The sequence below is a fragment of the Salvelinus alpinus genome, chromosome 15, assembly GCF_045679555.1.
Source record: "Salvelinus alpinus chromosome 15, SLU_Salpinus.1, whole genome shotgun sequence".
Classification (NCBI taxonomy): Eukaryota; Metazoa; Chordata; class Actinopteri; order Salmoniformes; family Salmonidae; genus Salvelinus; species Salvelinus alpinus.
Genome location: NC_092100.1, coordinates 57,095,951 through 57,117,323, shown reverse-complemented (window position 1 = coordinate 57,117,323; position 21,373 = coordinate 57,095,951). Strand labels below are relative to the sequence as shown.

Genomic DNA, 21,373 nt, shown 5'->3' with positions numbered 1-21,373 from the left:
GCACCTAAGTATTGTGATCATATCGTGAGGTCGATCGATGGCAATTCCCAGCCCTACTATTCACTGTAGAAGCACCATAAAACTACTGATACATTTTTCAATGGCTTTTAAATGACTGACATTATAAAGCCATTCAATTATTCGAAACCAGCATGAAAAGGTTAGATCAGATGGAGCATAGACATTTTATTTGCTTTTATTTTTTTAATTTCTCCAATGACCCCTTGCTTTCCAGTAAGACATAATCTGTTCTTGACTTGTACGCTTGTTGATGTTTGTTTGTGTTCTCTATTTGTTCCTTAGATGGTGTTTAATGTGGTGTACCCCATGGCTCCGGACCAGCGGCGGCACGTCAGCATCAATTCAGCCAGATGGCTTCCAGACCCGGGGATGGGCCTGGCCTACGGGACCAACAAAGGCGACTTGGTCATCTGCAGGCCCGTGTGAGTAGTGCTCCTGTCTGTCCATTGTAACGCTTATACCTGATAGACTGGACCCTATCGGGACGGTGCATGAGGGAATTGTTTGCTTTGTTGTCATCAATATACACTTTGTGTGCAAAGGTGTATTCCCGGTATCTTGAGTTCAGGGCAGTCCTTACCACCACCTCCAACGCTGACGTCATTTGGATTAATTTGGTCTCTGATTTCATTATTCTAATAGCCAGTAGAAACAGGAACCCTCCAAATTGGAGAGGGTCAATTATTGGTCTGTAATGAGGTCATTGTCTGTGATGATTACATTAAGGAATCTCTCCTCATTAGAGAGATCTGATTATGACGACATCGTCTGTGCCAATGAATAATGCTGTCTGTTCTCCAGGTTGTACCGGAGTGACGGAGAGAGCCCGGCCGAAGCGAGCACCGAGCCCATATTCACAGTCAACAACAGCGGTGGTGGAACCAGCAGGACCCGCGGTACAGATAGACCAGGGTGAGGAGTCTAGGACCAAAGAGATGTTGTCACCTCTTTCTCTTACATGTCCTCTCTGGCCTGCTCACTGTGTTCACTGAACTGTGTCAAATTCCAGAAACTTTCCCAAAATTCCAGAAATCCTTCAACTTAAAAAAATGTGGGATTTTGATGAAGTTTCTGGAATTTGCAAGTCTAAACTGTGTAATGAGTATCCATCCATCAGGTCATATCAATCTTCTCTGTGGTGTTTGCCCACTCCAAGGGCCCCCAGTCGCTCCAGCTGGAGACTTGACAGAGACATGGGTCTGATGAACGCCATTGGCCTCCAGCCCCGACACCCCGCCCCCTCGGTGACCTCACAGGGCACTCAGACGCACATGGTGCAGCTGCAGAACGCCGAGACGCAGACAGAGATGGACCTCTCCGGGCCCAGCACCTCCCACGCTGCTGCTTATGGTAGGAGGAGACTTCATTGTTTCCCTGTGTGAAAACAAAACACTGAGATCCAATCAGACCCATGCTCAATGACACATTGCCTTTTAATTAATATTCAGCAGTACAATTATTATTTAGTATTTTACACAGATGTTAACCATCAACACATTTCTGTCCCATCTAATTTACTGTGCAGTTTAGTGTTGCAATTTTGTTTTGTTGAGGAAATGTTAGTGTATCAATGATTTCTCTCTCACTACTAATCTCAGTAGAAGCCCGTCAAGAGGTCCCGTCCACAAGCCGTGAGACCCAGGGAGGTCTGGAGCAGCCACAAACCAGGCGGACCGAGGCCAGTGCCATGGGGGACTCTTCAACAGAAGCCGGCACCTCCACAGCCAACACCGGTAATCCTCCCAGTCCCACCTACTACTCTCCCTTTTAAAATGCCTAAAGACCCCTCTTATTGTACGTTCTTACATGGTTTTAAAGCAGTCTTTCCCCTAGTTATATCTTCAGACAGGGTGGCATCAAAAGTCAATTGAAGGGTAGGAGAAACGCTTTTACAGCAGGTATAAGTATTCACCCCCCCTTGAAATTCTGTTACATTTGAATCCCACTTTGTAAATGTATTTGTCATTTTTTGTCAACAGTCTACACAAAATGTTCTGTAATGTCAAAGCGGAAGAAAAGTTTTTATTTTTGTAAAGATTTACAGTGCATTCTGAAACTATTCAGACCCTTTGACTTTTTCCACATATTTCCCACACCCCATAATGACAAAGCAAAAACAGATTTTTTAAAGACATTTTTGCAAATGTATTAAGAATAAAAACAAGGACATTCACAGACTTGTGCCGAAGCCACTCCTGCATTGTCTTGGCTGTGTGCTTAGGGTTGTTATCCTGTTGGAAGGTGAACTTTCGCCCCAGTCTGAGGTCCTGAGCGCTCTGGAGCAGGTTTTAATCTAGGATTTCTCTGTACTTTGCTCCATTCATCTTCCCCTCGATCCTGACTAGTCTCCCAGTCCCTGCCACTGAAAAAATCCCCACAGCATGATGCTGCCACCGCCTTGCTTCACCGTAGGGATAGTGCCAGGTTCCCTCCAGACGTGACGTTTGGTGTCATTAGACCAGAGCATCTTGTTTCTCATGGTCTGTCCTTTAGGTGCTTTTTTGCAAACTCCAAGTGGGCTGTCGTGTGCCTTTTTACTGATTAGTGGCTTCCGTCTGGCCACTTTACCATAAAGGCCTGATTGTTGGAATGCTGCAGAGATGTTTGTCCTTCTGGAAGGTTCTCCCATCTCCACAGAGGAACTCTGGAGCTCTGTCAGAGTAACCATCGGGTTCTTGGTCAAATGAGCGTCCTAGGGAAAAACGGAGATTACCCTTATTTTCGTGAGAGTCTCAACTTTCCATAGAGGGGGTCATAGTGTGTAGCCCAAACCATTCTGATGCTACAGAAGAAGTTGGCAGAGGAGGCTGTACCAACTACAGACGAGTCTTGTGAGGCTTGTAAGTGTGTCCTAGAGCAAAACGGAGAACAGAGCGTCTCCGCTTTCAATAGAGTTGTTTGTCGGGCAATCCGTTCGGACGCTACAGGCGTTTTCGTGAGTAGACCGAATTTAGGGATATCTCATGGTCTGACAAACAACTCTAGCCCTGCCACCTTTCATAGCAGATGTGGAAGGGCGATATTGGCGGATGCGGTGGATTGAGACGCAACCCATGCAAAAAAACATCTCTCGCTTAAACAGACTGATTTTGATGGGGATTTTTTTATGTTAGATTTACGCGGGGGCGCGACCATTGTAGTCCAAGGGTTCAAGCAGATTTAAGTTAAAACTGTAACTTGGCCACTCAGGAACATTCACTGTCTTCTTGGTAAGCAACTCCAGTGGTAGATTTGGTTGTTGTCCTGCTGAAAGGTGAATTCCTCTCCCAGTGTCTGGTATAAAGCAGACTGAAGGTTTTTCTGTGGGATTTTGCCTGTGCTTAGCTCCGTCAGTTTCTTTTTATCCTGAAAAACTTTGCCGATATCAGGCGTACCCATACCATGATGCAGCCACCACCATACTTGAAAATAAGGAGGCGGTTACTCAGTGATGTGTTGTGTTGGATTTTCCACAAACATAAGGCTTTGCATTTAGGTCAAAAAGTGTATTCCTTTGCTGTGTTTTTTTGCAGTATTACTTTAGAATCAGTGATACATTTGAAGTAATATGTGATAATTTTGGTATAAAACATAAATGAGATTATATCAAATGTGATATCAAACACTGCAAGTATGAAAAAGCCCTTCACAGTTTGTTTCCCTAAAGCAAGCAATGATCATGATAATGAGGATGATTTGGATAACCCCAGCCTATGGGAAGAATTTGGTGAAGAGTACAATGCTGATGTTGAAGCTATCCAAACCAACTGCAGGCAACAGATCTTACATTGCTTTGCCCATTCATTACAACTGGTGATTAGAGATGGACTAAAGGAAACAAAAATGATACACAGTATGATGGCTAAGGTAACTAAACTTTGCAGCTTACTACATACTACCTGTGGTCTGAAAGAAGCATTTGAAGCTGAGTTTGGAGTCAATAGTAGTGTCCCTGCTGCTGTGTCTACCAGATGGAATTCTATCCTCCGGCTTGTTAAAGCAGCCACCAATCGGAATCAACAAAGTCTCAATACTCTACTTGAGGCCCAAGAACACAAGGAGCTCTGCTTATCACCAAGGGAATGGAGCCAGCTATTGGACCCTTTTGTCCAGGCCACCAACCTTACTCAGGGGGAGAATGTGGTGACTCTCAGTGCTGCCCTTCCTTGTGTACTGTCACTCAACTATCATCTGCAAAGTATACTGAGCACAAGTCGTCACCTAGTCAGTCTAGTAAAAGCATTGCAGCAGTCACTCAAACGCCGATTCCAGGGGGTGTTTGTGAATGTCAGAATGGAGCACTCGGATTAACAGGCAACAACTTCCATTTGGTGACAATGTATACATAATGGCTGCACAGCTGGACCCATCTTTCTGCCTGTTCTGGCTTGATCATGATGTCCTCATTCCACATGAAGATAAAGCTGAATTGAAGGAGAGTCTGATTGGTAGGTACAATGTCACTATGTCACTTAATAATTCAAATAATAATGATTTTTTTTCTTCATGTATAATATATACTGTTATTTTCTCTATCATATACATAATTTAATGACATTTTTTCAGACCTTGTTTTGGCTGAGGCACGGAAAGTCACCGTTACGGGGAGCAGTAGTGGAGAAGAAGAACAACAACCACCTGCCAAAACCTCCAGAATGTTCTCTGGCTACCGCAACAAGATCAGCAACAAGAAAGGAGACGTAAAATCATCTGTCAGAGCAGAGATTATTCGCTACATTCAAGTATCTTCGGTAGAAAATGAAGTTGATTGCTTGCATTTTTGCCTGCCACCAGTGTCCCAGTGGGGAGAGTTTTTAGTCATGCGCCCTCATCGTGCCGGGGTCAGTGCAAGAACGCTGACAAACTTGACCTTTCTGAAATGTAACCTGCCTGCAACAGAAATGTTCTCTGTCTTAGGGCACAGGAGGTAATTTGCTACTTTTTACAGGAAATTGTATTTCTGTTAAGTGTCCAGGTCAGTAAGTATATTTTAGGGATAAAGGTAATTACTTTTAATGTATAGGACACTTTAGTAGTGCAGTTGTTAAACAGTTGTCAGTCATTTTGGTTTACATTCGTATTTGTTATTTATCTTCCCTCACCTACAGATTTTCTGTTTGTGTGACACAATGAAGTGAAATATAGACAAAATGTCTGCCACAAAATACCATGCACTTTAAAATGTTATGTTTGATTTTTTTTCATATCCGGAACAATTACTTTTATTCATGTAAACTGTCTACATTTTAAAAGGAAATGTATTTTGATTTAAATAGTGTCTGATGTGCTTTCTTTCATACAAGTATGGACTAATGACCAAGGGAGTCTCTTCAAAAATGTACAAGGTTTATAGACCTAACCCACAGCAGGTAGAAAGGCATTGCCAAAAGGGACTTGAGACTTGACTTATACTTGGCCCTAAAAGACTTGACTTTACTTGGACTCTACCTCAAAGACTTGTGAACATCTCTGGACCTTACAGATGTATGTAAGACAGGGGTAGTCATTATTTCACACAGTGAGTCTACAACTTATTATGTGATTTGTTAAGCCACGTTTTACTCCTGAACTAATTTAGGCAACAAATATATTTTAGTACATTTCTATTAATTTCTTAAAATGTGTCGAATTTTCTTTTGAGTATTTTGTCTAGATCATGATAATAATAAAAAACTAAAGAGTAAATATATTTCTTTCCCACTTTGGAAAAATACTGTGTATGGTCATTATGACAGCAAATGGTAAAATGCTCAAGAAGGGGGGGTTTAACTGTCGGTTTCGCAAAGGAGGGAATCAGTGAAAGGTATATCCTCCGTTATATGGGTAGAAGGCTGGACTGGGTCTCCTTTCGCTAAAAGGTCCAGTCATTAACTTCCTCCCCGGGGCCAATTAAGTTGCCATTACATGGTGTGGCAAGTCGCCAGTAAAAAATCTATCAGCAGCTTGAAAGAGTTCATTATCATCGCTCATATGATAATAAACTCCTCCCTCCTCTATCCAGGCGAGGCTCCAGAGTATGCCCCGGGAGAGGACGCCCTGGCGCGGATCCGCCGGCTCATCGCTGAGGGCGGCATGACGGCGGTGGTCCAGCGGGAGCAGAGCACCACCATGGCCTCCATGGGCGGCTTCGGCAACAACATTATCGTCAGCCATCGCATCCACCGCGGCTCCCAGACCCGGACCGGCGCCGCAGCCTGGCGGCCCAGCAACAGTGACCCCAACCTGCCCGTCCCCGGCCACTCTACAGCCTCCATTTCCACCTCCTCCGCCTGCCCCCTCACTATCACCCAGCCACAGCCTTCCCAGACCTTGCATCTCAGCCTGGAGAACTCGTCCGCTCCCACAGAACCAGGCCCGGTGTGGGGGCTGCCCTTTGTCTCCCAACCACAACCCCCCAGCCTTGCTTCAGGTGCGAGGGCCGGGCTCTCAGTGGCCATGGACATCGACAACGTGTTTGAAGTAGCCAGCCGAATGGACAATTCTGAGCCAGGCCCCTCTTCCTCCCTGATCTTCTCCTCCTCTTCCTCCTCCTCTCGCAGGTCCTACCCTCCCAGCAGTGGCACAAACGGCAACGATAACAACAGCAGCAGCAGAGATAGTTACCCAGGTGACCCTTACAGCAGGTAGAGTGTGATTTGACCATTATTGCCCAGGAGTGGGAGAGAATCCCCCAGAGCAGACAGTGGGTGACTGATGCTAGTGACGATGCTTTGGGCCGAGAGAAGGTGTATCAGGAACCCTAATGGAACTCAGTGTGGCCCTGTCTAACAGGTGCGCTTCTCCTCAAAGCCTTATCTCACAATAAATGGGTTCTCAGACTCTGCGGGGTCTCCAGCCCCGAACAGAAGGGACATGAGCGCCCCCCCCCCCCCATCAGCTTCAGTGGCATTGTGACCCCCTCTGCATTGGTGTGCACTTACATTTGCACTTAAAATGGACCTTAGCTGTATGATCATTCCATGTCAGAAAGGGCTTTTACTTGAATTGTGAGTTTTTTTCAGTCCTCTTCGCATAGGCGTGACCGATAGACAAGGTTACTCCATTCAAAGTGCCATGTAAGGGTAATTATAAAGAACAACAAAAAAAACTGTGTAGTGTTCTGGTGCCATGTGATTTAAATTGACATGAAATAGTGTGTTTGCTATATTTTGAAGACTCTTTTTTTTGGGACCATGTTATCGGACGTGTATTTGTAATGTGATGATAATGCATAGAGGGGAAATAATCCTATCGTTGTATGAATCATGATATGATGTGTGTGGCATGACTAAAGCCATGCCTTTCAAGAGAGAATCTGCAGCTGCCTGCTTTCATTATAGATTGACTATGTCAGAGTCCCCACAAAAGGATCATGGTCATATTACCCATGAGTCCCCAAGTGTACAGCATCTGATTCGATGGTACAAGACTAAGCCCCTTATTGCTTCATGTTCAAACAGGATACAGTGGATTTATACAAACTGGTGGATGTGATGTTTCAATGTCTAGTCAATCATTTCTGACTGTATTGATACTGTAGTATTGTTCTACTGCATGTTTTCAATAATGCTGCATCGTTTCTGAAGAAGAATGGGGACGCCATCGGTACAAAAGTATTGTGAAATATGGACAAATCGGCATTGAGGGAGGGAAAGAGTGTTGGGGGGAACTAACTCGCACACCTGTTTGGGGAGAGTTAGCCAGCTCTCTAGACAGGCTTGTGTCACGCTAAGAGGCAGCACTGTCATTCCTCTTCTGTTGCACTACAGTGACTGGGTTTGGTGCCAAGAGGCATGCAGTAAGGCCTGGGTCAGGACTTCTTTACCATCTGGTCCCTGATCACCCATCCCACAAACATCCACCATCCCCCCCCTAAATATGTGATGTACACCAAGACCTGACCCAGAGCCCCCTGTCGCCTGCACTCACCACTGGTGCTCCAGGGACACCGTGAAGCCGAGAAGTTACCACTAGGATTCAGTGAAACAAACCTGACTGTTGACTTGTTACGCCCAGTGACCCTTCCCACAAAGACTCTGAGGAGGAGCGAGCAGGGGGCTAGCTTAGGAAGCACTGAGGTGGAGCTGTTCCGTGTGTGTATGCTTGTCTCTGTATGCGTGTGCAGTTGTAAGTGTGTGTGTGGGGGTGGTGTATGTTTATTGGCTCCGCAAAATGTAGGCATTCTGCAGCGGAAAAACAGGAGAGCAAGTTTGCCTTTTGCCTATAACCGTGGGTGGGTGGGCCAGAAGGCTTGTATATGTAGCATCTCTTAGTCAAAGTTACTTTGCCCTGATGGTGTGGTTTGTCACTTGGGGTACGTCGGGGTGAGAGAGCTTTCGATTATAATCTCAATCAGCCCCGTGCTGAACCAGGAAATGGATTTTTTTTTTAAACTTGAATTATCGATTACCATTTAGATCGAGTTTTGTACTGTAATGTCTTCAGGGGTGTGCCTGGCCTATTGTGACAGGCAGAGTGTCCTTAGCATATCATTTCACTAAAGCCCCCCTGACCACGTCGGGTGCTTACAGACAAGAAAAATAAATGCCCTGCACAGTATAACTTTTATTTTTAAAAACCCATAATGCTTAGCTATTTACATTTGAATCGCTTTGTAGGGTTATTATATTGTTAGACCTCTGAGTATAGAGAGAAAGAGTGAATGGAGCGAGTGCCCCGATTGGTTGTTTTTTGAGCTGTGCAGCGAGTCCTGAGTGTGACTCCAAGCAAGCTGTTTACTGCATGTGTGAAAACTGCTACAACTGTCTTGCCTGGCAGGTGAAAAAGAAACAAACTATCTGAATGGTCCTCCTGGCTTTACTTGATGAATGAAGATTTAAAAAAAAAATTGTGTGAAAGAGCTCCGTCTCCCATATGTCCCTCACCCTGAATGATACACACACTGTAGGTCCACAACAACACTTTTAACAATGCAAATCAATGGTATACAAACTCTCACCTTATATTACAAAAACTTCTATATCAAACTATCAAGTTTGTTCACTTCTTTGGCTTTGACTTTTCTGTGATGTAATTAAAAAGAGATTTGTTGACATAAAGATGAAAAATGTAACAATTATGTTCTGTGAAGAGATGGCAATCTTATTGGTTCTTAATGGAAAGCTACAGCTACTGTAAATTGTGTACAGTTGCTATGACCTGCGGTATTGACCTTAAAGGCCCAAAGCAGCTGTTTTTATACCCGTTTCTAGGTAACAATTTTGTACCTTACTGTAATAGATTTCCATTAAAAAGGGCAAAAATAGCTTTATAGCAAAAAACTATTTCTCAAGCAAGAATTTTGCAAGGACTGTCTGGGAATGGTGGGAGGGGACAACTGAAAACCTGATGTTATTGGCAGAGAGGTTTGAAACTTTTTTTGTAATTGGTATATTGAAGCTGCAATATGTAACTTTTTGGGCGATCCAACTAAATTCACATAGAAATGTGAGTTATAGATCTGTCTTTCTCATTTAAAGCAAGTCTACGAAGCGGTATATCTGTTCTATGTGTTCTATTTTTATGCTTCCTGGGTCTTTTACTTTTGGTTTTGTACACCAGCTTCAAACAGATGAAAATACAATATTTCTGCTTATTGAAAATATATTTTACAGTGGTTTATATGGTACAATGATTCTCTACACTATGCATTGCTTGTTTTTTCACATACATTGATATGGCAAACTATTCGAATTTTTGCAACCAGGAAATGGCACCGCGATTTCTGCATCTTGCACCTTTAACCAATTTACTGCATGGCGATGTCACCATTGAAAGTCGAAACTCCCGCCCATGCAAACCTGCTCATTAGAAGGTCCTGTGTAGATTGTGTTTTCAACCAGCAACTATCAAGAAATAACACTGATACATTTTTTTTTTATATATACTTTTCCGGTGTTAGTTTTACTATATGATACAAAACACAGGAAAAATAGAATTTTGACGGCACTGGGCCTTAAAGTAACCAAATGTCATCTATACGGTTATTGTATGCGTTACCAGCAGTGAACAAATCCTATTCTTAAGGTGAAATATAATTGGTTTTCTACATATATGCAAATAACAGTGGTTTGAGTTCTGTGGAATGGAAGAAATAAACGGTATTTAACATAGTGGTAGTATAAACTAATTGGATACATGACACTGCATTTAGACACTAATGCTTTGTCAAACAAATCATAATCCAGACTCCCAATATTACATAGGTGTTTTTGAATGTTTAGAATAAGTTGGGAATATTGCAGATTCATCTTAACAAGTGGAGTTGTCCCTCTGTACTTACTTGTGTTTGGCAGGTAATTAATTGAATTGATAGAGATCCAAGAATGGATCCTTGTGGAACACCACGTTTGATCTCAAGAGGGGGGAGTTTATTCCTTTTAAAGTGACAGGTATGCGTTCTTCCTTTTCCTTTTAAGAATGCAGATAATGGTCCCTGTGTACTTATTTGGTTTTATATTATGAATGTCATGTTTTACACTCCATATTCTTTGTTACGGCACTTGTGGGGACACCTGTGGTATGCGGTATGTGTGAAACATACAGATACAACACACAGTTTTGCCCACTGATACAATATATTGTGCTTGACAGTGATCACAGCATTGTCCCAATCATGTTTAATGTCATCCTTGGTTTTTATGAATTTATATCTTTCACCACTTTGCCCCTTTAGGGCCCCCACATTTCACAGTCTCTGAGCTGTTTGTGAGCCTTATTTTGTTGTGATATTTTTTAAACCATGTGAGGCAGAGTCTTTGGCAAAACGGTTTAGTTCATTTGAGGGAGAGCGGTAGAGGTTTTGCTCAGTGTCTGTATGGTTCACACTAGTTACTGCCACTACTTATTGTAAATCTAATAAAACTCTTGGCGCTGGTATGTAGCCAAACAGTCACTTGTTGATTATACTAATCAATTACAAATGATTGGTCTTGTTGCTTCCTTTGTTAGTGTACAATAGTCTCTGGTCTAGCCTCATGCTATTCTTCCTATGTTTGGAAGGTCGATTATCTATAGATTTGAATGTAGTGAATTTTTTGCCCAACACATTTCTGTAATAAATTACACCTGTGGTGCTTCAGTCAGCTACTTGTTCAACTGCTTTCACAGAAGACCTATGCTGCATATTAAAACGAGGAACAAACTAGGGCTGTTTGAAAAAGCAGTATCACACATGACTTCAGTATGAAACTGTCCAGGGGGCTAATGTGTAGGGTGTGTTGCTGTGTCACAATACTTTAAAAACATACTTTCCTTATCCTCTTTCATGACCACTGACCAGTGAAAGGACTCAATAGGTTTTCACTATACTGCTGTGCTCTCATCTATCGAGTCCTCGGGTCAGTAGTGGTGAAGAAAAGGATACCAGGTAAGGTATTTACAGTATGTGTATGACTTGGGATATAGTCTTGACTGCTATGTCTCTTCCCCCTAAACTGTTATCAACGGTCTCACATGTTTTAGAGTGCTGATGTGATGAATATTTTCTGTTCTTTTAAGATAAATTAAGATTATAGAAAAAAAAATCCAACAAGTTCTATATCATTTATAGGAACACCAAAGATCCTATGTAATGTTGACGATGAAAAAAGGCAAATAAACAATAAGAAACTTCACAAAGGTGTTGTTATTAAGGGGTTGTGATACTTGGTTTGTACCGTTTCACTGATCTATAGATTGAGTTTATTAGTAATTATACAATGGGTGGGTCTAATCCTGAATGCTGATTGGTTAAAACCGCATTTCAGCCTGTGTCTATTCCACAAGTTGCCACCGGCTAAATCTAACTGACTGCAATCCACTGTCTCATCAGCCCAGCCAATTTAGAAACTTGATTTCCACTATAAAAAGCATCTAGACATTATCTAATTTATTTTAGACTAACGTTTAGTTTTCAACAGCGGAGATTTGTATAAACCTTGCTGTCTGTGTCTCCGACATTTGCAATATTGTTTCAATATTCAAATTCGATCTCCTGCTGTCCCATGGTAATGAACGTGTCGGGACAAGACAGACAGGCAGGCAACGTTTCTCAACCTGTCGAAATCATGAATCAGCTGGCATCATTTTTATGGATATATACAAAAGAATGTCAATTGAAAAAAGGTCAAACGAAACGCAGCTAATTTGCAGTCTTTTCAGCTTCAGTTTGAAGTGATTGTGTGTTGTTGGCTAGCTCCTCTGAATAACAGTGTCCTGACGAGTGAGCACATTTAGAACGAATGAATGACTGGGTCACGTCCATAGATACAGAACAAAAAGACTGAACATCTGGGTCAACCCTATGTTTGTGTTGGGACTATATCTTGTGGAAGGATGAAATAGTATGAATAAATGAATCAAAATAATGTTTTTAATGAAAATATTCAAATAATGATTGACATATGTGGGTAACCCGTTCTATAAACGTGATAATGCCCTCGAAGACGGTTTTTGGAGGATATATTTGCACGGTTTGCCGGCCCTCGAATTCATCTTGGGTCTAACAACACCCGTGCCAATATATCCTCCAAACACCGGCTTCGAGGGCATTATCACTTAAATACATGTACATCCATGATGTCATACCCATTGATGTTATTTGTAGTTCTAAACTTGATAGATTCAAGTGGTTTTCCACAAAAGTGGAGGTAATTTTATACAGTGACTGTGTTTTGTACAGAAGCTATCCACTGAAGGTGGGGCTGAAATTCATATCACAGGCTGCACTTGAAGAAACCGAAAACATTTGTACAGGCACAGCCAGAAGAGGACTGGCCACCCCTCATAGCCTGGTTCCTCTCTAGGTTTCTTCCTAGGTTTTTGGCCTTTCTAGGGAGTTTTTCATAGCCACCGTGCTTCTACACCTGCATTGCTTGCTGTTTGGGGTTTTAGGCTGGCTTTCTGTACAGCACTTTGAGATATCAGCTGATGTAAGAAGGGCTATATAAATACATTTGATTTGATTTGATATTCATATACCATATCAGGACTCCAATATGTTATGGGTACCAGACCCTAAGGACTCTATGCCTCACAGCCCTCCTTTCTACTCCCCCCAGGCAAGCCCCCCGACACACCCTACATGTACACATCATGAGGATGTGTTTGATGGGGTGGTCAGTACTCTTTTTGTGGACACCATCAAGGCCTCTGTAGCCACACTTTTAGATGTGGTGATTGGAGAGTATATAAGAGAAAAATGCCCCGGTTGTGAGATTTATCACCCCAGCCAGCGACGACATTCTTGTTTATATGACCCACCCAAGTACTTCTTCTTCAACCACTTTGAGGAACTGGTGAAAGGACTGTGGTCCGGCCATTTTATAACATCGATGGTCAGAGCCCTGGAGTCTATGGGTCTTGTGCCATCTATTCCTAGGGTTTAGGGTGCAACAGAGGCTTTCCTACATGAACTGAAGGAGGCGATCTTCATCCATGAGAAACTCAAAGAAATCAGGCAAGCATTAGTGGACGACAACAAATACCAGGAAGCTTTGGTGGCTGATGTGGTGACTTTCTGGCTCAATAAACCCCAAGAAAACAAGTAACATTATATAATGTTTTAAGTTAGATATAAAGCAATGGGTAACTATCTGCATACTATGTTAGAGAGAATAAATACATTTTGTCTTTTGAGAAAAAAGTGGACAATGTATCGCTCTACACATCCAACAATACAGGGGTTTAATGCAGAGTGTGTGTTAAAAATGGAACAAATCATGAGTCATGTAAGACATACGGGGAAGACTACACGGGTCACAACAGGTATCACGTCTTGTGGATGATTCTGAAGAACTAGAAACATCCTTGTCTAAGATTTTAGTTCATTTGTTTGAACCATCATTTAATTGTAACATGTATCATATTTTTTGTTGATATACTTATATAACGGATGTATGCGTTTTAAAAATTCAGAGATATAAGCCTGTAAATATAAACCAAGTAATACCATGTATTGCATTCATGGGTCATTGATAAAACGGACACTAATATCTTGCTACGTATCCTGAATTGTCTGGATACTGTGGTGTACAGCAGGTCAGCCACCAGGGGGAGACTCGTCGAGGCCTGGTGACAGACGGAGTATACATCACGAGGCGATGGCTCCATCTGCCGGACGTGCCAGGTCTCGACGGGCTCTCCGGCCAGGATTAATTGGGGCTGATTGGGAGTCGGTGAGAAATCAAGGGCTGATTGCTCACCAGCTGTACAAGTCCCATAAAGCTGCCAGAAGGGCAGCACACAGGGAAGAGACTGGAGGGAAGGAAGGACTCCCGTATAGTTGAGGATGGTACCAGAGGTAACAGGAGAGAGTTCAGTTGTTGATCCCCACAGGATACAGCAAGACCTGGAGCCCAGAAGACGGTATCCTGGAGAGGGTCTCTTGGGGGAGACCTATTCTTTTCTTTTTATTTAAATAAACACCATTGAAACTGAGCTAATCCTACTCTGTCCGTGTCTGATCTGTGTAAACGTTTCGACCCAACCCCCTGGTCTGCCACAATACGTAATACTTAAAAAGGTATGCAAAAATAAAATTCAAAAATGAAAATTAAAATGTTCTCGTTATTTGAAATGGGCTCATTAATGTTACTGTACAGCAGAGAGGCAAGAAGGATGGCGGAGCAGATGATGAAAAACATTTATTATACCCCCTCTAACCCAGGGTCTTATGGGGGGAAGGAGAGGTTCCAGAGAGCTATAGCTGAAGAAACAGGTAGCAGGTTATGCGATGCTCAAGTGAATAAATGGCTAGCAGAGCAGGATGCTTACACTCTGCATAAACCTGTGCAAAAACAATTTCCTCAAAATATAGTTTTTTTCTACTCATCCCTTGTCCCAGTTTCAGGCGGATCTATGTGACATGCAGGCACTTGCTGATAAAATGATGGAAATCAATACATGCTAACGGTTATAGACATTTTCTCTAAAATAGCATTTGTAAGGGTCTTAAAAAATAAGAGCGGGGCAGAGGTGACCCGGGCCTTTGACTCTATCTTGGAGGAAGGAGGAGCACCCAAGAAAGTGCAGACTGACGGCGGTAAAGAATTTTTTAATAGTACTTTTCAGAAACTCACGAAGAAGCACAATATCATACATTTTGCTACAGTTTCGGATTTGAAAGCTTCAGTTGTTGAACGCTTGAACAGGACTTTGAAGGAGAGGATGTGGAAATACTTTACGGCTCACAACACCCATAGATATGTGGATATATTTCAAGATTTAGTAAAGGGTTATAACTACAGCTACCATAAGAGTATAGTACGTATGAAACCCTCCAAGGTCTCTTCAGAAAACTCTTTTCAAGTCTTTAAAAATATGTATGTTTTCCCCCTTCGGCGTAAGAATAAAATAGATTTTAAATTCATAGTGGGTGACTTGGTACGTATATATCCAAGTTGAGGGGTGTTTTCGATGTGAGCAAGGTTACAGCGATGAGCTGTTCACACCTCAATTCGAGTGTACACGGGAGTGCATCATGGAGCACAGTGGATTTTACCTGACTCTCCCCAGTAAAGCGTCTGCAGATATATATAGGAATAACAAAAGTTTGAATTATACAACCAATTTTCCAAAGCCAATAGAGTTATCAGAGGCCTGGGAAGTTGAGATTTGTCTACCTCCTTCGTCATCTTCTAATGTCACAGCTAGCCAATGTTCACCAGGCATGTGTTTAGGATGGGTGTTGACAATAAACATGGCCGGTCGATCCTTCCATTTCTCAAAAGGTAGTTCATCACAAGCCCAAAAATATCTATCAAATTACCCCACATATACCCAATACACACAAATCTAAGTAGGAATGAATTAAGACTATATACATATGGACGAGCAATGTCAGAGAGGAACGGACTAAGATACCGTAGAATAGTATAGAATACAGTATATACATATGAGATGAGTAATGTAAGATATGTAAACATTATTAAAGTGACTAGTGTTCCATTCCTTAAAGTGGCCAGTAATTTCTAGTCTATGCCTTTAGGCAGCAGCCTCTAATGTTCTAGTGATGGCTGTTTAACAGTCTGATGGCCTTGAGATAGAAGCTGTTTTTCAGTCTCTCGGTCCCAGCTTTGATGCACCTGTACTGACCTCTCCTTCTGGATGATAGCGGGGTGAACAGGCAGTGGCTCGGGTGGTTGATGTCCTTGATGATCTTTTTGTCCTTCCTGTGACATTGGGTGCGGGTGATGCAGTTGCCGTACCAGGCTGTGATACAGCCTGACAGGATGCTTTCAATTGTGCATCTGTAAAAGTTTGTGAGGGTTTTAGATGACAAGCCAAATTTCTTTAGCCTCCTGAGGTTGAAGAGGCTCTGTTGCGCCTTCTTCACCACACTGTCTGTGTGGGTGGTCCATTTCAGTTTGTCAGTGATGTGTACGCTAAGGAACTTTCCACCTTCTCCACTGCGGTCCCGTCGATATAGATAGGGGGGTGCACCCTCTGCTGTTTCCTGAAGTCCACGATCATCTTCTTTGTTTTGTTGACGTTGAATGAGAGGTTGTTTTCCAGGCACCACACTCCCAGAGCCCTCACCTCCTCCGTGGCTGTCTCATCATCGTTGGTAATCAAGCCTACTACTGTTGTGTCGTCTGCAAACTTGATGATTGAGTTGGAGGCGTGCTTGGCCATGCAGTCATGGGTGAACAGGGAATACAGGTGGTTTTCCAAGAGGCGGTGAGTGTTCCTGAATGGTCCAGTCTCAGTCATGACTTAAATGTGCTTGAAAACCAGAGAAGGTTTGAATGTTGCTGTCCAATGATTCCCAACTAAATTTACTGAGCTTGAGCAATTTTGACACAAACAATGGATAAATTATTCAGCGCTGTAATGGCTGCCAAATGTGTATTTGTCACGTTCCTGACCTGTTTTCTCTTGTTTTGTATGTCTTTATTGGTCAGGGCGTGAGTGTTGGGTGGGCAGTCTATGTTTTCTATTTCTATGTTGGGTTTTGTGTTCGGCCTGGTATGATTCTCAATTAGAGACAGGTGTGTATCGTTTGTCTCTGATTGAGAGTCATACTAAGGCAGCCAGGGTTTCACTGGTGTTTTGTGGGTGTTTGTTTCCTGTGTTAGCGTTTGGGCCACACAGGACTGTTGCAGGTTAGTCACGTTTGTTGTTTTGTTAATTTGTTAGTGTTTGTTGGTTTGTCATTAAAATCATGAATACCTCCTACTCCGCATCTTGGTCCGATCCATGCTCCTCCTCGTCTGAGGAGGAGAACGACATTGACAGCCGTAACAGAAACACCCACCAAACCAGGACCAAGCGGATTGGAGAAGGAAGGCAGGAACAAAAGCAATGGAGAGAAGAGGAATGGACATGGGAGCAAATACTCAACGGAGAAGGACCCTGGGCTAAGGTGGGAGAGAATCGCCGCTCTCGGGAGGAGAAGGAGGCAGCCACAGCCCAGGAGCGCTGGTATGAGGAGGCAGCACGTAAGAGAGGCTGGAAGCCCGAGAGGCTCACCCAAACATTTCTTGGGGGGAGGCTAAAGGGGAGTGTGGCGAAGCCGGGTTGGTTACCTGAGCCAACTCCCCGGGCTTACCGTGGAGTGAGAGGGCGTCGTACTGGTCAGACACCGTGTTATGCGGTAAAGCGCACGGTGTCCCCAGTACGCGTGCTTAGCCCAGTGCGGGCTATTCCACCTTGCCGCACTGGGATGGCTAGGTTGGGCATCGAGCCGGATGTCATGAAGCCGGCCCAACGTATCTGGCCTCCAGTACGTCTCCTCGGGCCGGCGTACATGGCACCAGGCTTACAGGTGGTGTCCCCGGTTCGCCTGCATAGCCCAGTGCGGGCTATTCCACCTCGCCGCACTGGCAGGGCTACGGGGACCATTCAACCTGGTAAGGTTGGAGAGGCTCGGTGCTCAAGAGCGCGTGTCCTCCTTCACGGTCCGGCATATCCGGCACCACCTTCCCGCCCCAGCCCAGTACCACCAGTGCCTACACCACGCACCAGGCTTCCAGTGCATCTCCAGAGCCCTGTTCCTCCTCCCCGCACTCGCCCTGAGGTGCGTGCCCTCAGCCCGGTACCTCCAGTTCCGGCACCACGCATCAGGCCTATTGTGCGTCTCAGCCGGCCAGAGTCTGCCGTCTGCCCAGCGGTGCCTGAACTGCCCGGCTGCCCAACGCCGTCTGAGCCATCTGTCTGCCCAGCGGCGTCTGAGCCATCTGTCTGCCCAGCGGCGTCTGAGCCATCTGTCTGCCCAGCGGCGTCTGAGCCATCCGTCTGCCCAACGCCGTCTGAGCCATCCGTCTGCCCAGCGCCGTCTGAGCCATCCGTCTGCCAAGCGCCATCTGAGCCATCCGTCTGCCACGAGCCATTAGAGCCGCCCGTCTGTCCCGAGCCGTTAGAGCCGTCCGTCAGTCAGGAGCCGCTAGAGCCGTCCGTCAGTCAGGAGCCGCTAGAGCCGCCAGCCAGTCAGGAGCCGCCAGAGCCGCCAGCCAGTCAGGAGCTGCCAGAGCCGCCAGCCAGTCAGGAGCTGCCAGAGACGCCAGCCAGTCAGGAGCTGCCAGAGACGCCAGCCAGTCAGGAGCTGCCAGAGACGCCAGCCAGTCAGGAGCTGCCAGAGACGCCAGCCAGTCAGGAGCTGCCAGAGACGCCAGCCAGTCAGGAGCTGCCAGAGACGCCAGCCAGTCATGAGCTGCCCTACGGTCATGAGCTGCCCTCCAGTCGTGAGCTGCCCTCCAGTCGTGAGCTGCCCTCCAGTCGTGAGCTGCCCTCCAGTCGTGAGCTGCCCTCCAGTCGTGAGCTGCCCTCCAGTCGTGAGCTGCCCCTTATCCCGGAGCTGCTGCCCCTTATCCCGGAGCTGCTGCCCCTTATCCCGGAGCTTTATCCCGGAGCTGCTGCCCCTTATCCCGGAGCTGCTGCCCCTTATCCCGGAGCTGCTGCCCCTTATCCCGGAGCTGCTGCCCCTTATCCCGGAGCTGCTGCCCCTTATCCCGGTGCTGGCCCTTATCCCGATGCTGCCCCTTCATTTAGGTGGGTTGAGTTGGAGGGTGGTCATTGGGAGGGGGATACGGAAGCGGGGAGTGACTATGGTGGGGTGGGGACCTCGCCCAGAGCCTGAGCCACCACCATGGTCAGATGCCCACCCAGACCCTCCCCTAGACTTTGTGCTGGTGCGCCCGGAGTTCGCACCTTAAGGGGGGGGTTATGTCACGTTCCTGACCTGTTTTCTCTTGTTTTGTATGTCTTTATTGGTCAGGGCGTGAGTGTTGGGTGGGCAGTCTATGTTTTCTATTTCTATGTTGGGTTTTGTGTTCGGCCTGGTATGATTCTCAATTAGAGAAAGGTGTGTATCGTTTGTCTCTGATTGAGAGTCATACTAAGGCAGCCAGGGTTTCACTGGTGTTTTGTGGGTGTTTGTTTCCTGTGTTAGCGTTTGGGCCACACAGGACTGTTGCAGGTTAGTCACGTTTGTTGTTTTGTTAATTTGTTAGTGTTTGTTGGTTTGTCATTAAAATCATGAATACCTCCTACTCCGCATCTTGGTCCGATCCATGCTCCTCCTCGTCTGAGGAGGAGAACGACATTGACAGCCGTAACAGTATTAAGTTCCACCAAGTATTAATTCTGGGGTGTGAAGACATACGCAAACCAGACATGTTCGTGTTTTAAGATGTGAAGACTGTGCAAGGTGTTTGTAGACCCACTAGCGACTGTATTTAGCCTTTTCCCAGAGATGACTTCAAGTGATGCAGAGCATGAATGGCGTACAGCGCTCACTGGCATATTAAATGAGCTGGCAAAGCAAGAGTACAAAATGATGGTTAACCTTTTGAAAGAAATTCCACATGGCAAAAATACTAAAACCGTGAGTGTCACGCCCTGACCTTAGAGATCCTTTTTATGTCTCTATTTTGGTTGGTCAGGGCGTGAGTTGGGGTGGGCATTCTATGTTGTGTTCTATGTTGTCTAGTTCTATGTGTTTGGCCGGGTGTGGTTCTCAATCAGAGGCAGCTGTCTATCGTTGTCTCTGATTGAGGACAATACTTAGGTAGCCTTTTCCCACCTGTGTTTGTGGGTAGTTGTTTTCTGTTTTGTGTGTCACCTAACAGAACTGTTTCGTTTTCGTTCACTCTCGTTGTTATTTTGTTTAGTGTTCAGTTTTGAATTAAATTATAATATGAACACTTACCACGCTGCGTTTTGGTCTCCTCCATTAGACGATCGTTACAGTGAGAGTAAACTTGCCTAGAACCATCATCAACCACTTGGGAATGGATAAGTCTATTACTGTGAGAGTGATGGGGGAGATACCAATGAATGATTCTGCTGTTCAGGGCCTCCGGCATCTCTTTGTTCAGAACTGCAAAAATGAACAGCCTGAGAACCCCACAATTGAATAATCTGAAAATGAGCCACCTGGAGCAAATGGACAGAAGAGAAAATATAGGTAAATCAGAGGAGGGGGGTCAGTCAGCACCAGGTCCAGGGAAGAAAGGGAACAGCAACAAGGGTAATCCTCCTCTTCCATTTCAGCATGCCTCCAACTCCCTTGATTATGCACACCGCACATATGAAAAGCTGCGGTCAACTTGGCAATAAAGCAAGGGAAGGTAGTCAAAATAGGACGAGACAAGTTCCATTAAGGTCTCTGGAGGGAGCAGGCAAGGTGACCAATGTACGCTCCGAGTACTACGCCAGTATTTCCCCCAACTCAAATGGAATAACCAGGGTTCTTACAATTCAGGCTCCTCCATCGGAAACGGTGAAGCTGTCCATAATATTAATCCAATAGTACAGAGCCAGAGGTGGATGGAAGTATGAAATCCTTGGACAGACCAATGATATCAAACCCGACTGCGACTTTAAGACGAGTGTCCGTGCGATGTTACCACTCGTCGCAGAGGGAATATAATAAAAACCCTCCACATGTAAGTTGAATCTGAATGACGTGGTTTTGTGGCTATTCAATCAATGGATTGAAAAGTCACACAAATAGAATCCTATAATGTACTCCCTTTTAGCCTGAACTTCTCCAATATGTAATACTGATGTTTAAATGTGTAACAGATAGCTCTTTAGGAATGTGGGAAAGGGCTATTAAATATCCACAATGTGATATAATGTGTTGCGCTGAAGTGGTATACTACATAACAAGATGGCATGAAGCCTTAATTTGCTCAAGAAAAGACTTCCGCCATTTCTATCTGGTTTCTACTATGTGACTGTACGGTAAACAGTTGTATTTCACCAGTGGTAATACTGTAATTGACCATGGATAATGGAGTAAAGGGTTTATATCACTGTGAGAACTGTAAGATGCAAGGCATGTAATTACACAGCTCGTAACATTTTCACCCGTTTTTTATTGTTTACAAAATATGTTTTGTTGTGGCGTGCTTTCATAGAAGTTGATTATTGTTATTTAGCAAATGATCAAAAGCTGCTAAATGACTGA

At 44.5% G+C, this 21,373-nt stretch overlaps 1 protein-coding gene across 3 annotated transcripts in view; it reads left to right on the top strand.

Moving 5' to 3' along the window:
- The window catches only part of LOC139540400 (activating molecule in BECN1-regulated autophagy protein 1B-like), a 36,428-nt gene extending 28,068 nt beyond the window's left edge, over positions 1-8,360 (top strand). Inside the window, exons 14-19 of one of the 3 annotated variants that reach the window (XM_071344197.1) lie at positions 304-443; positions 823-933; positions 1,178-1,371; positions 1,620-1,754; positions 6,002-6,409; positions 6,540-8,360. In XM_071344197.1, coding sequence (XP_071200298.1) covers positions 304-443; positions 823-933; positions 1,178-1,371; positions 1,620-1,754; positions 6,002-6,409; positions 6,540-6,634 — 1,083 coding nt within the window. In that variant the 3' untranslated portion in view covers positions 6,635-8,360. Of the gene's footprint in view, positions 1-303; positions 444-822; positions 934-1,177; positions 1,372-1,619; positions 1,755-6,001 lie in introns of all 3 variants that reach the window. The other 2 variants (XM_071344196.1, XM_071344195.1) reach the window with 2 other exon arrangements.
- The last annotated feature ends 13,013 nt before the right edge of the window (positions 8,361-21,373 follow it).